Raw genomic sequence first — 17,789 nt, 5'->3', positions numbered from 1 at the left:
GTCTCCTGATGCCTCCCAGGTTGCACATCAGCGGACTCTGGAACTAGAACCATAGCTGGGACTTCAACTCGGGCACCACTGCTGCGCTGCCTCCTGTGTGGAGGGTAGGCACTTTCTGGCCATTGTTCTTTCCTGTGTTCACTATAACAATTTGGCCATCTCTGAGGATCTGAGCTTTCCTACGTTGAGGAGCTTTGATTCTAGTTCCTTAAAGCAGAACTACAAATAGCGTTTAGCCGGACAGACACCCAGTGAACAACACCTGAGCGTTGGAGAATGACTGTTACAGAAACACCTAACTTGAAGAGCAGGAGCTCTGGAGCTTCACTGCCTGAGTTCAGAACTGGGCCCTGCAGATGACTGGTTTGAGTGGCTTCAGAAAAGTTACCACCTCCCTTTTCTTTGTTGAAGCTTGGAATTCAAAGGCGGAAACTGCCATTTGAGCCCTAGCTGGTTGGGCAAACACTGCATATGCCAATAATTCTGCCTTGTGGCACAGGCTGCTTGCCTTGATGTTAGACATGTTAAGTGTGAGGTGGCTCAACATAAAGATGGTCTACGAAAAGCTCCGTGAAAGCAGAGAGAGATATTACTGGTGGGGTGACGCTGTGTTTCAGATCTGGAGTAGAATCTGGCAAAAGAGGGAGCCTGTAGTGAGGCTGAACAAAGCCTACAGAATTTCTTGACTTGCTGAAGCAGTTTGCTCCTTGGACAGTTCAGGAGCTGCTGCACCAACAGGCTCAAGGACAGATAAGGAACATTTAGTTGAAATTCACATTCAGCTGCTTTGATGCAGTATTTTATGGAGATTTCCAAGGCTTAAGAAAAGGATCAGCTCTGGTAAATTTGATCATAGTGCCCTGTCCTCTAACACTGGCAGTCACGGGGTAATCTGGTAGCCACATCTGTTTCTGAAGATAAAGCTGTGTTCAGTTACATCCTAACATCCACATTAATTAAAGGAAAGCTCATTCGTGCTAGGATTTTATGACTTAAATCTACATGTCTGTGCTAAATTGAGAATGTCAGCATTCACCAGAAACAAAAGGCAATCCCAAAGATAACAGATGGCCAGACCCACCTTCTAAAGGTTTGCTGTCTGTAGGCCAGATGACATCATCATGACACAGGGCAGCATAAATATAGTGCTGCAGGGAGAGAATAACACCTACAGAGATAGGGAACATTTTCTTTTTTAAGATTTGTTTATTTATTTGAAAGGCAGAGTTACAGAGGCAGAGAGAGAGATCCTCCGTCCACTGGTTCACTCCTCAAATGGTCTCAATGGCTGGAGCTGGGTCGATCCAAAGCCAGGAGCTTCTTCTGGGTGTCCCACATGTGGGCCCCGGTAGTGAACATTTTCAAAAGAAAGACCAGACAGCTATAGGTGTAATGCCTAAGGAAAACATTCAGCATATCAAAAATAACCAGTCAGGAAGTTTTACTTGTTATTGGTCACTTAACAAACTCCAGAGAAGTTCCCAGAAGGCGTGGTAAAAATGTTAAGGGACTAACATGGGAAAGTCTGTAAAGGGTCAGATCCAGAGAGCAGTTTGATGTGAGCCCTGGCCATTGCCAAGAACAGATGGGAGATTCGTATTCATTTTCTCTCTCTTTCTCCCTCTCACGCATGCATCTGACTTTCAAATAAATAAAATCACATACAAGTTATGCATTTTTTAAAAAGATTTATTTATTTATTTGAAAGAGTTACACAGAGGAGAAGCAGAGAGAGTCAGAAAGGTCTTCCATCCCATGGATCACTCCCCAGTTGGCCGCAATGGCCGGAGCTGTGCTGATCCGAAGCCAGGAGCCAGGAGCTTCCTCCGGGTCTCCCACCCGGGTGCAGGGGCTTAAGGACTTGGGCCATCTTCTGCTTTCCCAGGCCATAGCAGAGAGCTGGATCGGAAGTGAAGCAGCCAGGTCTCAAACCGCCACCCATATGGGATGCTGGCACTTCAGGCCAGGGTGTTAACCTGCTGCACCACAGCGCTGGCCCCGTTGTGCATTATTAATGAACTGTGTATTTCAAGTCCTGTAAATTTCAGCATCTCAAAGAATTATTTTTTATAACCTCATAGAATCACTTGGGTAGAAATGGAACTCTGTTAGAGGACCACAATTCACTAATAGAGTTCCCTTCAGGGGCCGGCACTGTGGCATAGCGGGTAAAGCCACTGCCTATAGTTCGAGCATCCCATATGGGTGCCAGTTCGAGTCCCAGCTGCTCCACTTCAATTGAGCTCTCTGCTAATGGCCTGGGAAAGCAGTGGAAGATGGCCCAAGTGCTATGGTCCCTGCACCCATGTGGGAGACCCGGAAGAAGCTCCTGGCGTCAGATCGGCGCAGCTCCGGCCATTGCTATCATCTAGGGAGTGAACCAGTGGGTGGAAGACCTCTACCTCTCTCTCTCTCTCCTCTCTTCTCCTCTCCCCCCCCCCCCACCTCCTCTGCCTCTCTGCAACTCTGCCTGTCAAATAAATAAATCTTAGGAAAAAAAAGTAGCTGCTTCTAAGATCAGTCTGAGAGAGAATGGAGAGAAAAGATCAATCTGGATTCCCGCCTAAAATAGAAAAAGGAAGGTCAGAACAAGAGTAGATCTTTAAACAAATGACAGCACCTAGCCAGTTCAATTCCAAGCTACCTGTGCTTGTCAGAACCATAACATGATCTTTCATTTACACCTTTTTAGAAGGTATTTGCTAGATTTTTCTAACCAGTTATTTTATTAATACACAGATTGTAAAATTTGTTACCATAGAAATTTGTAATATGTACAGAAGGAGTGGGAACAGAGTTACACTCCCAGACACCATTGCTCAGCCTCAGTTGTCCGTGCTTCTGTGTCTTTTCTGCCTCTCAGCCTTTGAATGATTTTGAAGCACAGAGTGCCTTTTTGGTCTTGGTGATAATAAACCCAGTGTATTGGCTGAGATGTAAGTTTGTTTTTTGAGTTTCCTTTTTAAAGATTTATTTATTTATTTGAAAGCCAGAGTTAACAGAGAGGCAGAGGCAGAGAGAGAGAGAGGTCTCCCATCCACTGGTTTACTCCCCAAATGGCTGCAACAGTTGGAGTTTGCCCCTATCCAAAGCCAGGGGCTAGGAGTTTCCTCCAGGTCTCCCATATGGGTGCAGGGCCCATGCACTTGGGTCATCTGCTTTCCCATCCCACAGCAAGAGACCTGGATGAGAAGTGGAGCAACCGGGACTCAGACTGGCACCCATAAGGGTTGTGGGCAACACCAGTTACGCCACAGTGCAGCCCTCTGAGATACAAGCTTTTGTAATGACTTCTAGGCTCCAGCTTCACACTTGAATGTTTGTCTGTTGTTTCATCTGTTGAATGGGGATTTTTAGTGTCTACCTTACAGGCTTTGTTGTGAGAATTAAATTATTGCCTCAGTCAAGTGCTGAGTGTCTGGCCCAGAGCACGTTCAGTAAGTTCAGTAATGGTCATTGTTTCGAGGGCTGTACTGTTCCACCGTAAGAGGCCCTGATTGGATTCTTCACTGGCAAGTTTCTTTGTACACAGCAGACTCTTCTGTTCAGCTGGGAGACCAGGGCAGTTGTATTTTGTGATTTGGAACGCATTCTGGTCTCTTGCTCATGAGCTTTGTCAGAACCTTATGAGCAACTGTTGCCTGCCTCCCTCACTCTGTGCTGTGACCTCTGTCTGTTTTGAGGGCAGAATGACTGACTTTAATGGTCATGTACACAGCCTGTAGTCTTGGAAGAAAACAGGATGGGATTTATTAATACTGCATACTGGCTAACGTCTACAGTGGTCCTTTTGAATGTACTTAAATCCTGCCCAAATCTGTGTTCCCGTGATGCTTTCTTTCACTGCAAGAAATTTTGAAAACCATTCAGTTTTTTTCATAAAAATCATTTTCCATGAATTTTTTTAAAAACTTCATGGATTTCAAAAAAATTTTTTCACAAAAATAAGCATCTATGATTTTGATTTTTTGTTTTGTTCAGAAGACTGAGATGGAGAGAAATCTCCCTTCTGCGGGTTCACTCCCCACATGCCCACAACAGCCAGGACAGGACCAGGTCAAAGACAGGACTCGATCCAGGTCTCCCACGTGGGTGCACTGACCAAGTTCTTGAAGCAGCATTTGCTGCCGCCTGGGGTGCACATCACCAGGAAACGGGATCAGAAGCTGAGGAGCTGGGACTGAAACCAGGCACTGCGGCATAGGATGCAGGTGTCACATGTGGTGTCCCAGCTGCTACACCAACCACCCCACCCAACTTACCTTTTAATTTCATTTTCCACAAACTTTATGAAGTACTCATGTATGCATAGGCTCATCTCATAATTAAAGACACCTGCACTCTTTTAAAAAAAAAATGTAATTTATGTGAAAGACACAGTTACAGAGATTAGTAGAGACAGAGAGAGCTCTTCCTTCCGCTGGTTCACTCCCCATTTGGCTGCAATGGCTGGAGCTGCGCTGATCTGAAGCCAGGAGCCTACTCTGGGTCTCCCACATGGGTGCAGGGCCCCAAGGACTTGAGCCATCCCCCACTGCTATCCCAGGCCATAGCAGAGAGCTGGATCGGAAGTGGAGCAGCCAGGTCTTGAACTGGCGTCCACATGGGATGCTGGCACTTCAGGCCAGGGCATTAACCCACTGCACCACAGTGCCGGCCCCAACACCTGTACTCTTAACAAGGGAAGGACTGAGAATATCCATATGCTTATTTAATGTAGAAAAATAGGGTGGAAAGTTAATATACAGCCTAATCTGAACCATTTGAGGGAAAATGGAAAGACATATACTCTGATACTAATACTGACTGCTGCCAGTAGATAGGATTATCAGCAGCTTTTTGTCTTCTTTTTGTACTTTCTTGAATTTTCTGGACCCTGGGAAGGGTCCAGGGAAAAAAGAAGAGTCAACTTTCTGGTTAGGGCCCCACTGTTCTAGATGAGCAGCTTGGAAACATCAAGCAGGGGATTGGTGTTGAGCCACCCACCCCTGACACCAGCATCCCATATGGGTGCCGGTTCCAGTCCCAGCTGCTTGAATTCAGATCCTGCTCCCTGATGCCCCTAGGAAAACAACAGAGGAAGGCCCAGGTCTTTGGGCCTCTGCCACCCCTGTGGGAGACCCAGGTGAGGTTCCAGGCTCTTGGGTTGGCCTGGCCCAGCCATGACTGTTGCAGCCGTTTGGGGCAGAGTCAGAGTCAGAGGATGGAAGATGGATCCCTCTCTCTCTCCGTCTTGCTTTCCCATTACTCTGCATTTCAAATAAATAAATGTTTTTAAAAAGTTACTGAGTTATGGAATATTAACTAATTTAATGGTTTCAGCCTTGTGAGCTTTGAATACTTGTTCATATAATCTGTCATCATTGTAGCTTTATATCAGATACAACATATAAATGGAAACAGTGGTACAGACATGAGTGGTTTCCAAACCTGAGGTGTATTCCTCTGTGAATTACAGTCTTTGTGGTAGGAGCTGGTGTTGCAGAACGGTGTGGTGACTAAGTGGTAATTCCAGTTCTGCCACTTGTGCTCTGTGACCCTGGATGTGGTAAATTCCTGTTTCAGTATTGTCCTCTGCATTTTACATTGATGGCTTCACAGACACTTTGCTTTCAGACCAAGTGCAGCAGCGGCAGCATAGTCTTCACCTCCACTGAGTAGGCATTGGGTATTTTATTATTATTATTGATTTCATTTGAAAGGCAGAGTTACAGAGAGAAATCCTCCATCTGCCAGTGAACTCCCCCAAACAGCAGCAGTGGCTGGAGCTGAGCCAATCTGAAGCCAGGAGCTAGGAACTTTCTCTGGGTCTCTGACTTTCAAATAAATAAATAAATCTTTAAAAAACAAATTTCTCGTGGGGAGCCTGAGGAGCTGCAGAAGGGATACTGGCTACCTGGGGAAGGAGGGCTCTGCGTCCATGTGAGGCCACCCAGTCTCCCTGTGCCTGAGCCCTTGGCTCTGGTCCTGTGCAAGAGCTGGCACTGCTACCCTGCCTGCCATCTGTGACCCTCTGCCAGTGCTTATCAGCAGGGTGCTGCAGTGACAGTCTTAGGAGTCGCAGCCTGGGGAGATCTCCCCACTTCATCCCCCAGATATTGCTGTATCCCAAGGAAGTAAGTCCATGTTAGCGTTTTGTGTAAGTTCTCAAAAATATTTATTTATTTATTTGAGAGGCAGAGAGAGCTCCCATCACTGGTTCACCAAATGCCTACCGTGTCCTGATTTGGGACCTGAAACTGAGAGCCAGGAACTCAATCCAGATCTGTGTGGGTTTCAGGAACCCAGTCACCTGAGCCATCACCGTAGCCTCCCAGGGTCTGCATTAACAAACTGCAGTCAGGAGCAGAGAGGTTTCCACCCTGGCTCTCTGGTATGGAACACAGTTATCTTAACCAGCTTCTTAACTGCTAGGCCAAACACCTCCCTATTTAAAAAAAAATATATATATATATATATATATATATATATATATATGATTTCTTTATATTTATTTGAAGAACAGAGTGACAGAGGGGGAGAGACAGAATGGTTTTCCATCCACTGTTTTACTCCACAAATACATCTTAGGCTGGGCCAGGCCAAAGCCAGACGCCTGAACTCCATCTAAGTCTCCTACATTGGTGGCAGGGGCAGTTGAGCCATCCTCGACTGCTTCCCAGGTGCATTAACAGGTAGATTAATTGGAAGAAATTTTTTTCTATTCATTATAGACAGTTTTTCTGTATTTTTGATACATTAAATAAAGAACAAGAATGGCTGTTTGAATGCTTAATTCACTCAAAGGAACATTAGACTTTAAGATTGTAATGGAAAACAAGCACTAGAAACAAAGATGAGTGATAATGTAGGAAGAACAAAATGCCAAGTTGTATGCTGAGGATGTGTGCCTGCTGTAGTGCTGATTTAGGTGGCTTCCGGGCTTTGTCCTTCGGTGGTGTCTGGGATTACTGTGACGGGGGCTAAAAATGAAGGAAGCAACTCTGGGTTGTCGTACTCTGCATCCCATGTAAGGTGGCCACATGGGCACTGCCTGGAGGCCTCCGTGGGCCAGAAACACAGGGCTCAGAAAAGCAACATGAAACCTGTTGTGTGGAAACATGGACGCAAAAGTGTATTTCTTTTCATTTTTTAAAATAGTATTAAGTAACATTGGTTTAGTCATGAAAAGCTTATTAACAAATCATGTTATCCAAATCTGTTTGGATTACTGACTTTAATAAATTTTCGTTAAGAATGTTTTTGCAGGGCTAGCACTTTGGCATAGTGGGTAAAGACACCGCCAGTGCACTGGCATCTGACATAGGTACTAGTTCAAGACCTGGCTGCTCCACCTCCCATCCTGCTTCCTGCTAATGTGCCTGAGAAAGCTGTGGAGAATGGCCCAAGGCTTGGGTCCCTGCACCCAAGGGAAGACCCAGAAAAAGCTACTGGCTTCAGCCTGGCCCAGCCCTGGCTATTGGCAGCCATTTGGGAAGTGAACAAGTAGATGGAAGATTTATCTTGTCTTTTTGCATTATATATGCGTTATATTCTTTTTTTGAAGATTTATTTATTTGAAAGAGTTACAGAGCTATCTTCCATCTGTTGGTTCACTCCTCAAATGACCACACTGCCCGGGCCAGGACCAGGCCAAAGCGGGAAGCCAGGAGTTTCTTCCAGGTCTCCCACGTGGGTACTGTGGCCCAAGCGCTTGGCCCATCCTCTGCTTCTTTCCCAGGCGCATTAGCAGGGAGCTGGATGGGAAGTGGAACAGTAGGAACTTGAATCACTGTCCATATGAGATGCCAGCATCACAGGCAGCAGCTTACCCTGTACAACAACGCCAGCCTCCTCATCCCTTCTGTGTCCTTTCTTTGGGTTTGAACCTTGCCCCAGCTGTCATAATGTGATTTTTGGCTTGAAATGTAATACTAGACCTTAGTTGAGACTTTGAATGTTTGGTCAGTCAAGGTAGCCCCTGAGAAGGAAGGTAGGGCCCAGTGCTCTCTGCATATAATGGATAGTTTGGGGAATTAACCCCATTGATGAATAAGACAAACTAACAAAACAGGAGACTGAAGGAAGCCAGCTATTGGAACTCCAGTGCTCCCCCACTGCCTTCTAACCAGCACTAGCTAGTAGGAGCTTTCTAGACAGCTGCTGTTGTGCTGGGATGCAGGGTCCTCACAGTCCCAGCATGGGCAGGGGGCCTTGCTCCCGAGGGGTGGGGGGTGGGGCCGAGCCCCACGCCCACGCCCACTGTCCTTGCAGGGCACTTTGAGGAGCATGGGGTTCTCCATCTGGTCACGCCCTGTGGCACGGTAGTCAATTCAAATGTTTCCTTTTAGTTGTGGTCTTGCGTGCAGTTGAACAAGGAGAGTTGCAAAGAGGGTGTGGCTTAATTACCTCGTCCTGGACCATCCTCTGCTTCTCTCATTCCCTTCTGGACTCTGTTCAGTTATTTATTCATTTCTGCATTTGGCTCCCATTGTAACAGTAGCGGTCAGTGTGGACTAACCGCTTAGTGCATTCTAGTCACTGACTTGAGCGTGTTGCTCATTCAGTCTCCACCACATCATTAGGACAGAAACAGTCTTACGTCGCTATTCCTCCCCAGCAGAAAAATTACATAACTCGCCTAAAGTCCGTTGGCAAAGCCAGAGTAAAAATCCCAGCAGTCTGGGTTCAGCATTAGCGTGCTCAAGTCGTTTTCACTGTAGACGGCTTCAGTCTCAATGTTGAAGAAGCTGGGTGGTCGGTGCTGAGAGGAACAAGCAGTGCTTCTGAGACCCACTCCTTCCCTAAAGGTCGCTGGGTCAGCTGAGAGGTAGTTAAGACAGAGGGCCTCGACAAGTACATTGAGCATGGCGTGGCAAGTGCTGGAAGAGAACTGAGCCCAGATAGGCATCGCCATATTACCTGCTCAGAGGCAGTGAGCCTGCCTGAAAGGTCTTCCGGAAAAAAGGTGGTCCCTCGAGCTGCAGAGTGGAGCAGCACTCACATGCCATCACAACAGCTGACAGCAGTTCTCTGCTTGACACCAAGTGTGCAATGTGGAACCAAACTGTCTTTGGGGTGGGCATTCAGTCACAGTGGGTTCAAGTGCCTGCCTGAAGTCTTGGCGCCTCTGCTCCCGATTCCACTTCCTGCTAATACACCTGGGAAGGCAGTGGATGGTGGCCCAAACACCTGTCTATGTAGTGAACCAGGGGTGGAGGATCTCTTGCTCTACATCTCCCTCCCCTTCCTTGCCTCTCCCACCCCCACCCCCCCACCATCCCCATCATTTAAAAAAAAAAACTGTCTTCATGGAAATTATTGCAAAAGAGAAGGTAGACAAATGACAAATACAGTACATAAAAATGATTGCTCTGAAGAAAAATAAAGCAAGGTAATGGGATGGAGAGCAAAGGCGAGGATGAAAGTGGTTCTCAACATTCCCACAGGGACTTGAATGAAGCAAGGAGCAGGCTGTTGAGTCAGTTTGGAGCATTAGTCCAAATGCTGATCCAGTAGCCAGGCAAACAGAAGACATCCTGCCCTGCAGCTTCCAGCCTTGACCTCTCCTAACTGGGAGTGTGCTTTCCTGGGCCCTCTGGGTGCTGGGAAAAGAGGCAAGGATGGCCTAGCACCTGTGCTGTCCGCGCCAAAGGAGGGGCTTGCTTTTTTTTTTTTTTTTTTTTTTGACAGAGTTAGAGAGAGAAAGGTCTTCCTTCTGTTGGTTCACCCCCTAAGTGGCTGCCACAGCCAGAGCTACACCGATCCGAAGCCAGGAGCCAGGTGCTTCCTCCTGGTCTCCCATGCGGGTGCAGGGGCCCAAACACTTGGGCCATAGGAGGGGCTTCTTGTTACCGTCATCATACTCACGGTGCTTTCTCCTTTCCTCATTTAGTTTGAAAGATGACCTCTAGGAAGAAAGTGTTGCTGAAGGTGATCATCTTGGGAGATTCTGGGTAAGTGTTTCTCCTGAATTGGAACTAAGACTGGCTTGGAGCTCAACCCTCTGTGCTACCACACGGGGCGTCAGGCCCTGTGATTCGGGGCATCTTCTGTAACCGCTTGTTCTCTGATTTCATCATGATTTCGGGGAGGATGACTACTTGAGCTCTACAAAGAGCATCGTTTTCATGGAACTCCAGAGTTGGCAGGCAGGGAGTCCTGCTTCCATAGATTTGGCATCTTGCTTTGCATCTGTGGTTTTGTGCCCACTGCCTCCTTTTGGTGTGTTTGACTCAGATCTGTGCGTGAAAGCCTGAGCCCCTGGTTCTAGGTGTGCTGCTCACCAGGTAACTAACTTCAGTGTCTGGGAGCTTTGCAGAAATGGCATCCAGTGACCTCTGATCCCTTGTCTCACTGAAGATGCCCGTATTTAAACAAGGGTAAACGCAGGTATGCCTCTTTATGTCAAAGCTCCCTGCCACTCCTTTAAAAAGCTGGTGACGTTTCTGGTGTGGCTGGCTTATTAGTTAAATCACCAAGGAACCTTTTATATAAGCTACCGCTTGCCATGTCAGAGGCCAGTAAGGTAGGGCCAAGGTGCGTGGTCACTGCCCTGTCCCCGCCTGCTGTCTCCATGGAAAGGTGTTCCTAGGCTTGCCTTACCCATACTTGTCTAAAACGAATCACCAGACCTTGTTCCATTACAGATTCCGCCTCCCCTCTTCTGACAGTGCTGGCTGAGGCGGTGTGGGCTGGTGAGCACTGCTCCCGGCTGTGTGAGGAAGCGGTAACAGTGTTTTCTTGCTGAAAAACATCATTGGAAGAACATACTTTAGGTGGATGCTGACTTGGTGACTTGCTGGCTCTTCCTCTGCTTCAGACTTGAAGCTGTAAGGCAGCAGCTTGGCTGAGCAGCGTGTGTCTGCTCAGAGCCAGTTGCTTCCGCCTTGTATTACTTCATCCAACTGAATGACAACCGCTAAATGGAGAAACACCCAAGACAGCAGTGATATTTTTGGAAGAGTGAAATGATCTTAATACTGAAGCTCCTTTTAGAAGCGAGGGCTGGCATCCTCCTGGAAGGAGAGAAATAATACTAGGTTTTGCCATCTGAGTTGCCTCTACCAAACTGACAAAAGGTTGTTAAGCATCAGACCGCATCTGGACCCGTGTTTTATCCCAGGGGAAGGTCTCGATGGGTGATTGCCACCGGCCTTTGCTTTGAGGGCTGTTTGTTCTCCTTCGACACAGGCAGATTCCTTTTTCCAAAACTGCAAATGTTGAAGTTGGCTTCATTCTTTCATTTGAATTTATACCGTGGTTTTTCTCCAATTTCAGAGTTGGTAAGACATCACTCATGAACCAGTACGTGAACAAGAAATTCAGTAACCAGTACAAAGCCACAATAGGAGCCGACTTTCTGACCAAGGAGGTGATGGTGGATGACAGGCTAGTTACGATGCAGGTAAGCACACTTTCTCACTGTGCCAACCAGGCTTTGCCAGTTTAGTTTACATCCTTTTTTCATGCCTAGCAATTTTCCTTTCTTGGTCTTCAAATCCCACTATTGTATTCATGGATAACTGGTAAGAGCGAGGACTGTGAGATAAAAGACAAGATGCTGTAACTGGTAAAGCCACTGTCTCTAACACTAGCATCCCTTGTGGGCGCCAGTTCAAGTCTAGCTGCTCCATTTCCCTGCTAATGCACTTGGGAAAGCAGCCACAAAGATGGCCCAAGTGTTTGGATTTCTCGCACCCACATGGGAAACTTGGAAGAAACTCTTGGCTTCAGTCTGGACAAGCCCTGGCCATTGCAGCCATTTGAATGAACCAGCGTATGGAAGATCTGCATCCCCCCCACCCCCCCAACTGTGCCTTTCAAATAAAATAAAGCTTTAAAAAAAAATACAAGACATCCAATTAAATTTCAGTTTCAGATAAACTACTTTTTTAGTGTAAGTATGTCCCAAATATTGCATGGTAATACATTCCAAAAGTATTTCATGTTTTTTGTGAAATTGAATTTTTTAAGGATTTATTTATTTATTTGAAAGGCAGAGTTAGAAGAAGACTCAAAGAGAGAGATCTTCCAGGGCTGGGCCAGACCAGAGCCAGGAGCTTCTTCCAGGTCTCCCACGTGGGTGCAAGGGCCCAAGCACTTGGGCCATCTCCACTGCTTTTCCAAGGCCATTACCAGGGAGTTGGTTCCTAAGTGGAGCACCTAGAACATGAACCACGCTGTGCACATGGGACGCCAGCATCGCAGGGGCTTTTACCTTTCCAGAATTCAAATTTAAGTGAACTTCCTGGGATGTTGCTGTTGCTCTTTGTTTTGGTCTTGGTTTTTGCTAAGTTTGGCCACCTGCAGGTCCTTGTTTTGTGTCTAGAATTTATAACTTGTCCCTTTTCTAATATACTTGTCCAGTGTTTTAAGTCAGAAATTTTTGCATCCCTTCTGTGTTAAAGGACTCATGAAAGTTGTTGCCTTATTTTTCTAAGTTTAATCTGGCCTGTCTGACCCCACAAGCTGTGTTTCTCAGAAGCTCGGCTGGTTTTTTCGTGTATCAGCCTAATGCTGCAAGGGTTGCCCTTGAATCTTTCTGAACAAATCCCTTTGTACAGCTTTTCAGCTAAGCAGGCAGACAGATGAATAGATCGGGAAAGCAGAGTGATGGGGGCGAGAACAGCGGACTCACACCCCAGATGCCCACAATGTCTGGGACTGGGCCATGGCGTTGCCCATGAAGGTGGCAGGGACCCAAGCACTTGGGGCATCATCCACTGCTTTCCCAGGTCAGAAGGGCAGTACTCAGGACTCAGACTTGAAACCTGCAGTCTGGTACGGGATGCCAGTGTCCCACGCTGCGGCTTACCCCACCCCTGTTTGACTTTCTGAAAGCCTTCACTCTGGTTGCAAACTGTTCACTTCTGGGTGTTTTTCCCCTCTTCTGTTAAGGTATTTTATTTTTAAATATGCTTAATATCCTTTGGAAAAGAATCTCAGGATTGCCCCTGTGCTGTATTTTCATCCTGATTGCCTGTGTGGTCATGCTGTCAGCTGTTTCAGTCTTTGAGTTACACATCCAATCTTGGCTAGGGCCGAGCAGGGACGTTGACACAGAAGTTAAGACACTGCTTGGGAGCACCAGCGTTCACACAGCTCTCCGATTTCAGCTTCCTGGTAATGCGGCTCCTGGGAGGTTGCAGGTGATGTCTCAGGTCCTGGGATCCCTGCTGTCTACATGAAAGACCCAGATTGTTCTGGGCTCCTGACTTTGGCCTGTCCTAGCCCCAGCTGTAGTAGGCATTTGAGGAACAAACCAAAAGATGGAGGATCTCTTTGTGTGTACATGCCATCATCATAGTTAGAAACTGACCGTGACTTTGGAGTGTAGCCTTATGAGAACCTGGCGTTTGCCTCTTTTTCCATCACTTTTGATGTTCTTCAGAGTTGATCCAGGACATTCACATGTACCATTATGGCCACAGAAAAAAATGGCAGGAAGAGCTACTGCTCACCGTTTCCTGCTTGTGCCCTTGCTTTAGCTCAGAGGTTGCATTTTGATTTTAAAATTTATTTATTTATTTGAAAGTCAGAGTTACACAGAGAAGGAGAGGCAGAGAGAGAGAGGAGGGGGGTCCTCCAACCACTGGTTTACTCCTCAGTTGGCTGCAACAGCCGGAGCTGCACTGATCTGAAGCCAGGAGCCAGGAGCTTCTTCCTGGTCTCCCACAGGGGTTTGGGGGCCGAAGGACTTGGGCCATCTTCTACTGCTTTCCCAGGCCATAGCAGAGAACTGGATTGGAAGTGGAGCAGCAAGGACTCGAAGCGGCGCCCATATGTGATGCTGGCACAGCAGGTGGCAGCTTTATCCCTATGCCACAGCACCAGTCCCAGAGCTTGCATTTTGAAACTCCTTTTTCCATGACAGTTGTTCCCCACTTCAATCACACGTACACTGAAAGAGCTTAAAAATATAACTAAAACTTGGGGCCGGCGCTGAGGCACAGCAGGTTAAAGCTCTGGCCTGAAGTGCCGGCATCCCATATGGGCACCGGTTCTAGTCCCGGCTGTTTCTCTTCCGATCCAGCTCTCTGCTGTAGCCTGGGAGGGCAGTGGGGGATGGCGTAAGTCCTTGGGCCCCTGCACCCACTTGGGAGACCCTGAGGAGGCTCCTGGCTCCTGGCTTAGGATCAGTGCAGCTCCTGCCGTTGCGGCCATCTGGGGAGTAAACCAGTAGATGGAAGACCTCTCTGCCTCTCCTCTCTCTGTGTAACTCTGCCTTTCAAATAAATAAAATAAATATTTGGAAGAAAAAAATATAACTAAAACTTAAGTAAGGCAACTTGCAGAAAGCAAGCATTGTGGCATAGTGACTTAAGCTGGGACGGCCATTCCATATCGGAGTTTCTGGTTTGAGTCCTGGCTACTCTACTTCCAATCTAGCTCCCTGCTAGTGTGCCTGGGAGGCAGCAGAGGATGGCCCAGCTTGAGTTCCTGCCACCCGTGTGGGAGACCCTGATGCCTGGCTTCTGCCTGGCCTAGCCCTATTTGTTGTGGATATTTGCTGAGTGAACCAACAGGTGGAAGATACTTCTGTGTCTCCCCCTCTCTCTTTGAAATATAAACAAGTAAATATAAGTGAATAAATAAGCATAAATAATTAAATAAGCCAGCCAATTGGTTGGTCCAGCTTGAGAGAAAAGGAGTTCCCAGCTTACAAGACAAAGGGAACTGGAGGCAATGGGAAGTTCGGAGGCTCCTGCCATGGTGCGCTGGAGTTTGTAGACAGAAGGGGATTTTATCAGTTATGTAGGGGCAGGGTGTGTACACAGGGTAGAGGCACTGGCGTTGGGAAGCTCCTTGCACACACACGTACGCGCGTGCACACACGCAGTCTAGGACTTGGGAAGGAAATGAAAGCAGGCTAAGGAGGTGGGGGAACTGTGACTGAAGTGTGGACTGGGATTTTTTTGCTTCATTGCTGGAAAATCTCAGTCCTGCGATCCACACGTGTGGATTCTAAGTTTCTACTCCACGTGGCAAAGAATCTAACAGGAGGGGTTAGCGTGGTGGTGTAGCTGGTCAAGCTGCCACCTTTGACACTGGCATCCTGTATGGGCACTGGTTCGGGTCCCAGCTGCTCTGCTTCTGATCCAGCTCCCTGCTGACGGCCTGGAAAAAGCAACAGAAGATGACTCAAGTGCCTGGGCCCCTGCACTACATGGGAGACCCACAAGAAGCCCCTGGCTTCGGCCTGGCCCAGCCCTGGCCATTTTGGCCATCTGGGGAGTGAAACAACAGAAGATCTGTCCTGTACCTCTCATTTTGTAACTCTTTCAAATAAACAGATCTTTAATAAGTAATCTGACACAAACCCCTGTCAATCCTGGCAGAAACAAAAGTAACATACAGGCAACCATGGGGACACTTAGAAGCACATGAGGAAATGATGGACACAGGTAATGTTTGCAATGATTAGAAACATTTCAAAAAGGAACAGAAACCACAATGGAAAGGGACACTAAAAAAAATGAGGATATGGAGAAGTAGATCTTGAAGAAGTGAAAAAATTATATAGAAATAAACTAAGTGAACAGCTAAGCTGCAGATTAAACAGCTCAAGAAAGTGGTCACCTTTAAGAATTGAGCAGATTTACTAAACAAAACATAAAACTGCAGAAGAGCAAAAGATAAAATCCTGAAAGCAACTATAGAGAAAAGCCAGATGACCTAAAAGGAACAGCAGTTAGACTAACACGGTCTTCAGTAGCAACAGAAGGGCATACAGCGACTGCAGGGTTCTGGGAGAGGACATGACCTAGAGAACTCCAAGCTGCCCCCAGTTAACAGGGGACTTCAAGTCTGCCGGACTGAACCCTGGCTTAGTAGCCATGCAGGCTAGGGGGTTGGAGGTCAGGGCCCAACCCCTGCTGGGTCAGGGTCATTACGGTCAGTCCCAACATGCCCAGGACGCTGGGACCCTCGACTGCTTCACTCCTGAAGAGACCGTGGCTGGAGACCCAGGGGGTCTAAGTGACGTCTGGAAAGTGGACGAACTGGGTCTTGGGCTTTCCCCCGCTGGTTTCAGAGACTGGAGGTATGTGAAAGCCACTGCCTGGACAAAGGCTTTGTCACTGTACTTCTTGAGGAATTTTCAAAAGCTTTTAGCAGCAGGTGCTCAAAAAGAAAACAAGGCATTGTGACCAGGAGGCTTCCTACTTTTTCTGAGTATTTTGTTTATATGTAAAGGAGTCAGGAGGCTGTGTTCCAGTGACACGTGATGAATCCGTTCCGGAGCTGTGTCAGTCTAGTGCCTGTAGTTATACTGTAAGCTTCACAGCAAAAAAAAGTAAAAGGGAAGGAAGGAACGTATTGATGCGCGGTGTATAGATCATGTGTGAACAATGTTCTGTCAATTCACCTCAAGAAAATAAGACAGCCTTAAATCTGCCGAGGAAACAAGCTACAGCGATCTGGGGAGGAAAGACATAAGCAGAAATCTGCAACTCGGGAATTAAGATCTCTAAAAAATAGTTTTTATTTGAAAGACTCAAACTGGCACTCATGGGATGCTGGCTAAGGTAAAAACAAGATTCATTGAGTAGGAGAGACCTACTTTTAATCCGTCTCAGAGGGAAGAGAGAGATTAAAGATGAGGTTTGTCAAGTCGTTTCCAGAACTGTTGTGGCACCAATCCAGTTTTAGGAAGCCCAGATTCTAAAGAGGGATAAATAGAAGTCTATATGAATAATAATGGAAAATTTAAAATAGGTTCTGGGGAGAGGCTGCCAGTGGAGAAAGCCAAATTTGAAGGAACAGCATTGACTACAGCCGACCTTTCAGTGATCCAGGCAGCACAGGTTCCAAAAGCAACAGTCAACGTAGCAGTCCCTAGGACACTCACCCTCCACAGACCTAGGGGTGCCCGAGTTCTACAGGGTGAACCTCGAGGGCTGCGGTGGGAAGTGCGCTTTGGTCGTATGTACGTACCTGTCTTACAATTGTGACCGTAATACTAAGAGGACAGAACTCCCACACTGACTGAATCTTCCTCAGCGTCCATGGGGGATGGTTCCAGGATCCCTGTAGATAATAAAATCTGCTGCTGATCTTGTCCCTTACATAAAATGGAATAGTATTTACATATAATCTGTGCACATCCTACTGTATCTCTTAAAATTGAGAGACAGAGATCTACCTCTCCTGGTTCATTCTCCTATCCACTTGAGCCATCAGCTGCTGCCTCCCAAGCTGGACTTGGGGGCAGATCTAGGATTCAAACCCAGGGACCCCATAGGAAATGCGGGTATCCCAAACAGCATCTTAAGTGCTGTCTCCCCTGCCCAGGCTTCTCCCATGTATTTTATTTGTTTCTCTTGAGAATCTGAAAGAGCAGTTGTCCACTAGTCTGTTCTCCACTAGCCAGGGATGGGCCAGGCCAAAGCCAGCAGACAAAAACTCAGTCCAGGGGCCAGTGCTGGTGCTGTGCTGTAGCGGGTAAAGCTTCTGCCTGAAGTGCCAATATCCCATGTGGGTGCCAGTTCAAGTCCCAGCTGCTCCACTCCTATCCAGTTCCTTGCTAATGGTCCTGCAGAAGCAGCAGAAAATGGCCCATGTCCTTGGGCCTCTGCACCCACATGGGAGACCTGGAGGAGGATCCTGGTTCCTGGCCTTGGATCACTGCAGCCATCGGGAGTGAACCAGCAGATGGAAGACTGTCCGTCTGTCTGTCTCTCTCTCTCTGCCACTCTTTGAAATATAAAAAAAGAAAAAAATCCTTAAAAAAAAAAAAAGAAACCTCAGTCTAGCTCTCCCACTGTGAGTGCCAGGGACCCAACTTGAGGCATCCATGCTACCTCCAA

General features: G+C 47.2%; 1 protein-coding gene across 1 annotated transcript in view; it reads left to right on the top strand.

Annotated features, from left to right (window-relative positions):
- RAB7A (RAB7A, member RAS oncogene family) overlaps positions 1-17,789 on the top strand; it is a 67,545-nt gene that overhangs the window by 40,187 nt on the left and 9,569 nt on the right. Inside the window, exons 2-3 of the mRNA XM_062200564.1 lie at positions 9,875-9,935; positions 11,260-11,386. Of these exons, the coding sequence (XP_062056548.1) occupies positions 9,883-9,935; positions 11,260-11,386 (180 nt within the window). The 5' untranslated portion in view covers positions 9,875-9,882. The remainder of the gene's footprint in view (positions 1-9,874; positions 9,936-11,259; positions 11,387-17,789) is intronic.

The sequence above is a fragment of the Lepus europaeus genome, chromosome 9, assembly GCF_033115175.1.
Source record: "Lepus europaeus isolate LE1 chromosome 9, mLepTim1.pri, whole genome shotgun sequence".
Classification (NCBI taxonomy): domain Eukaryota; kingdom Metazoa; phylum Chordata; class Mammalia; order Lagomorpha; family Leporidae; genus Lepus; species Lepus europaeus.
Note: the sequence above shows the minus strand (reverse complement) of the source record. Positions and strands in the feature narration are given on the sequence as shown.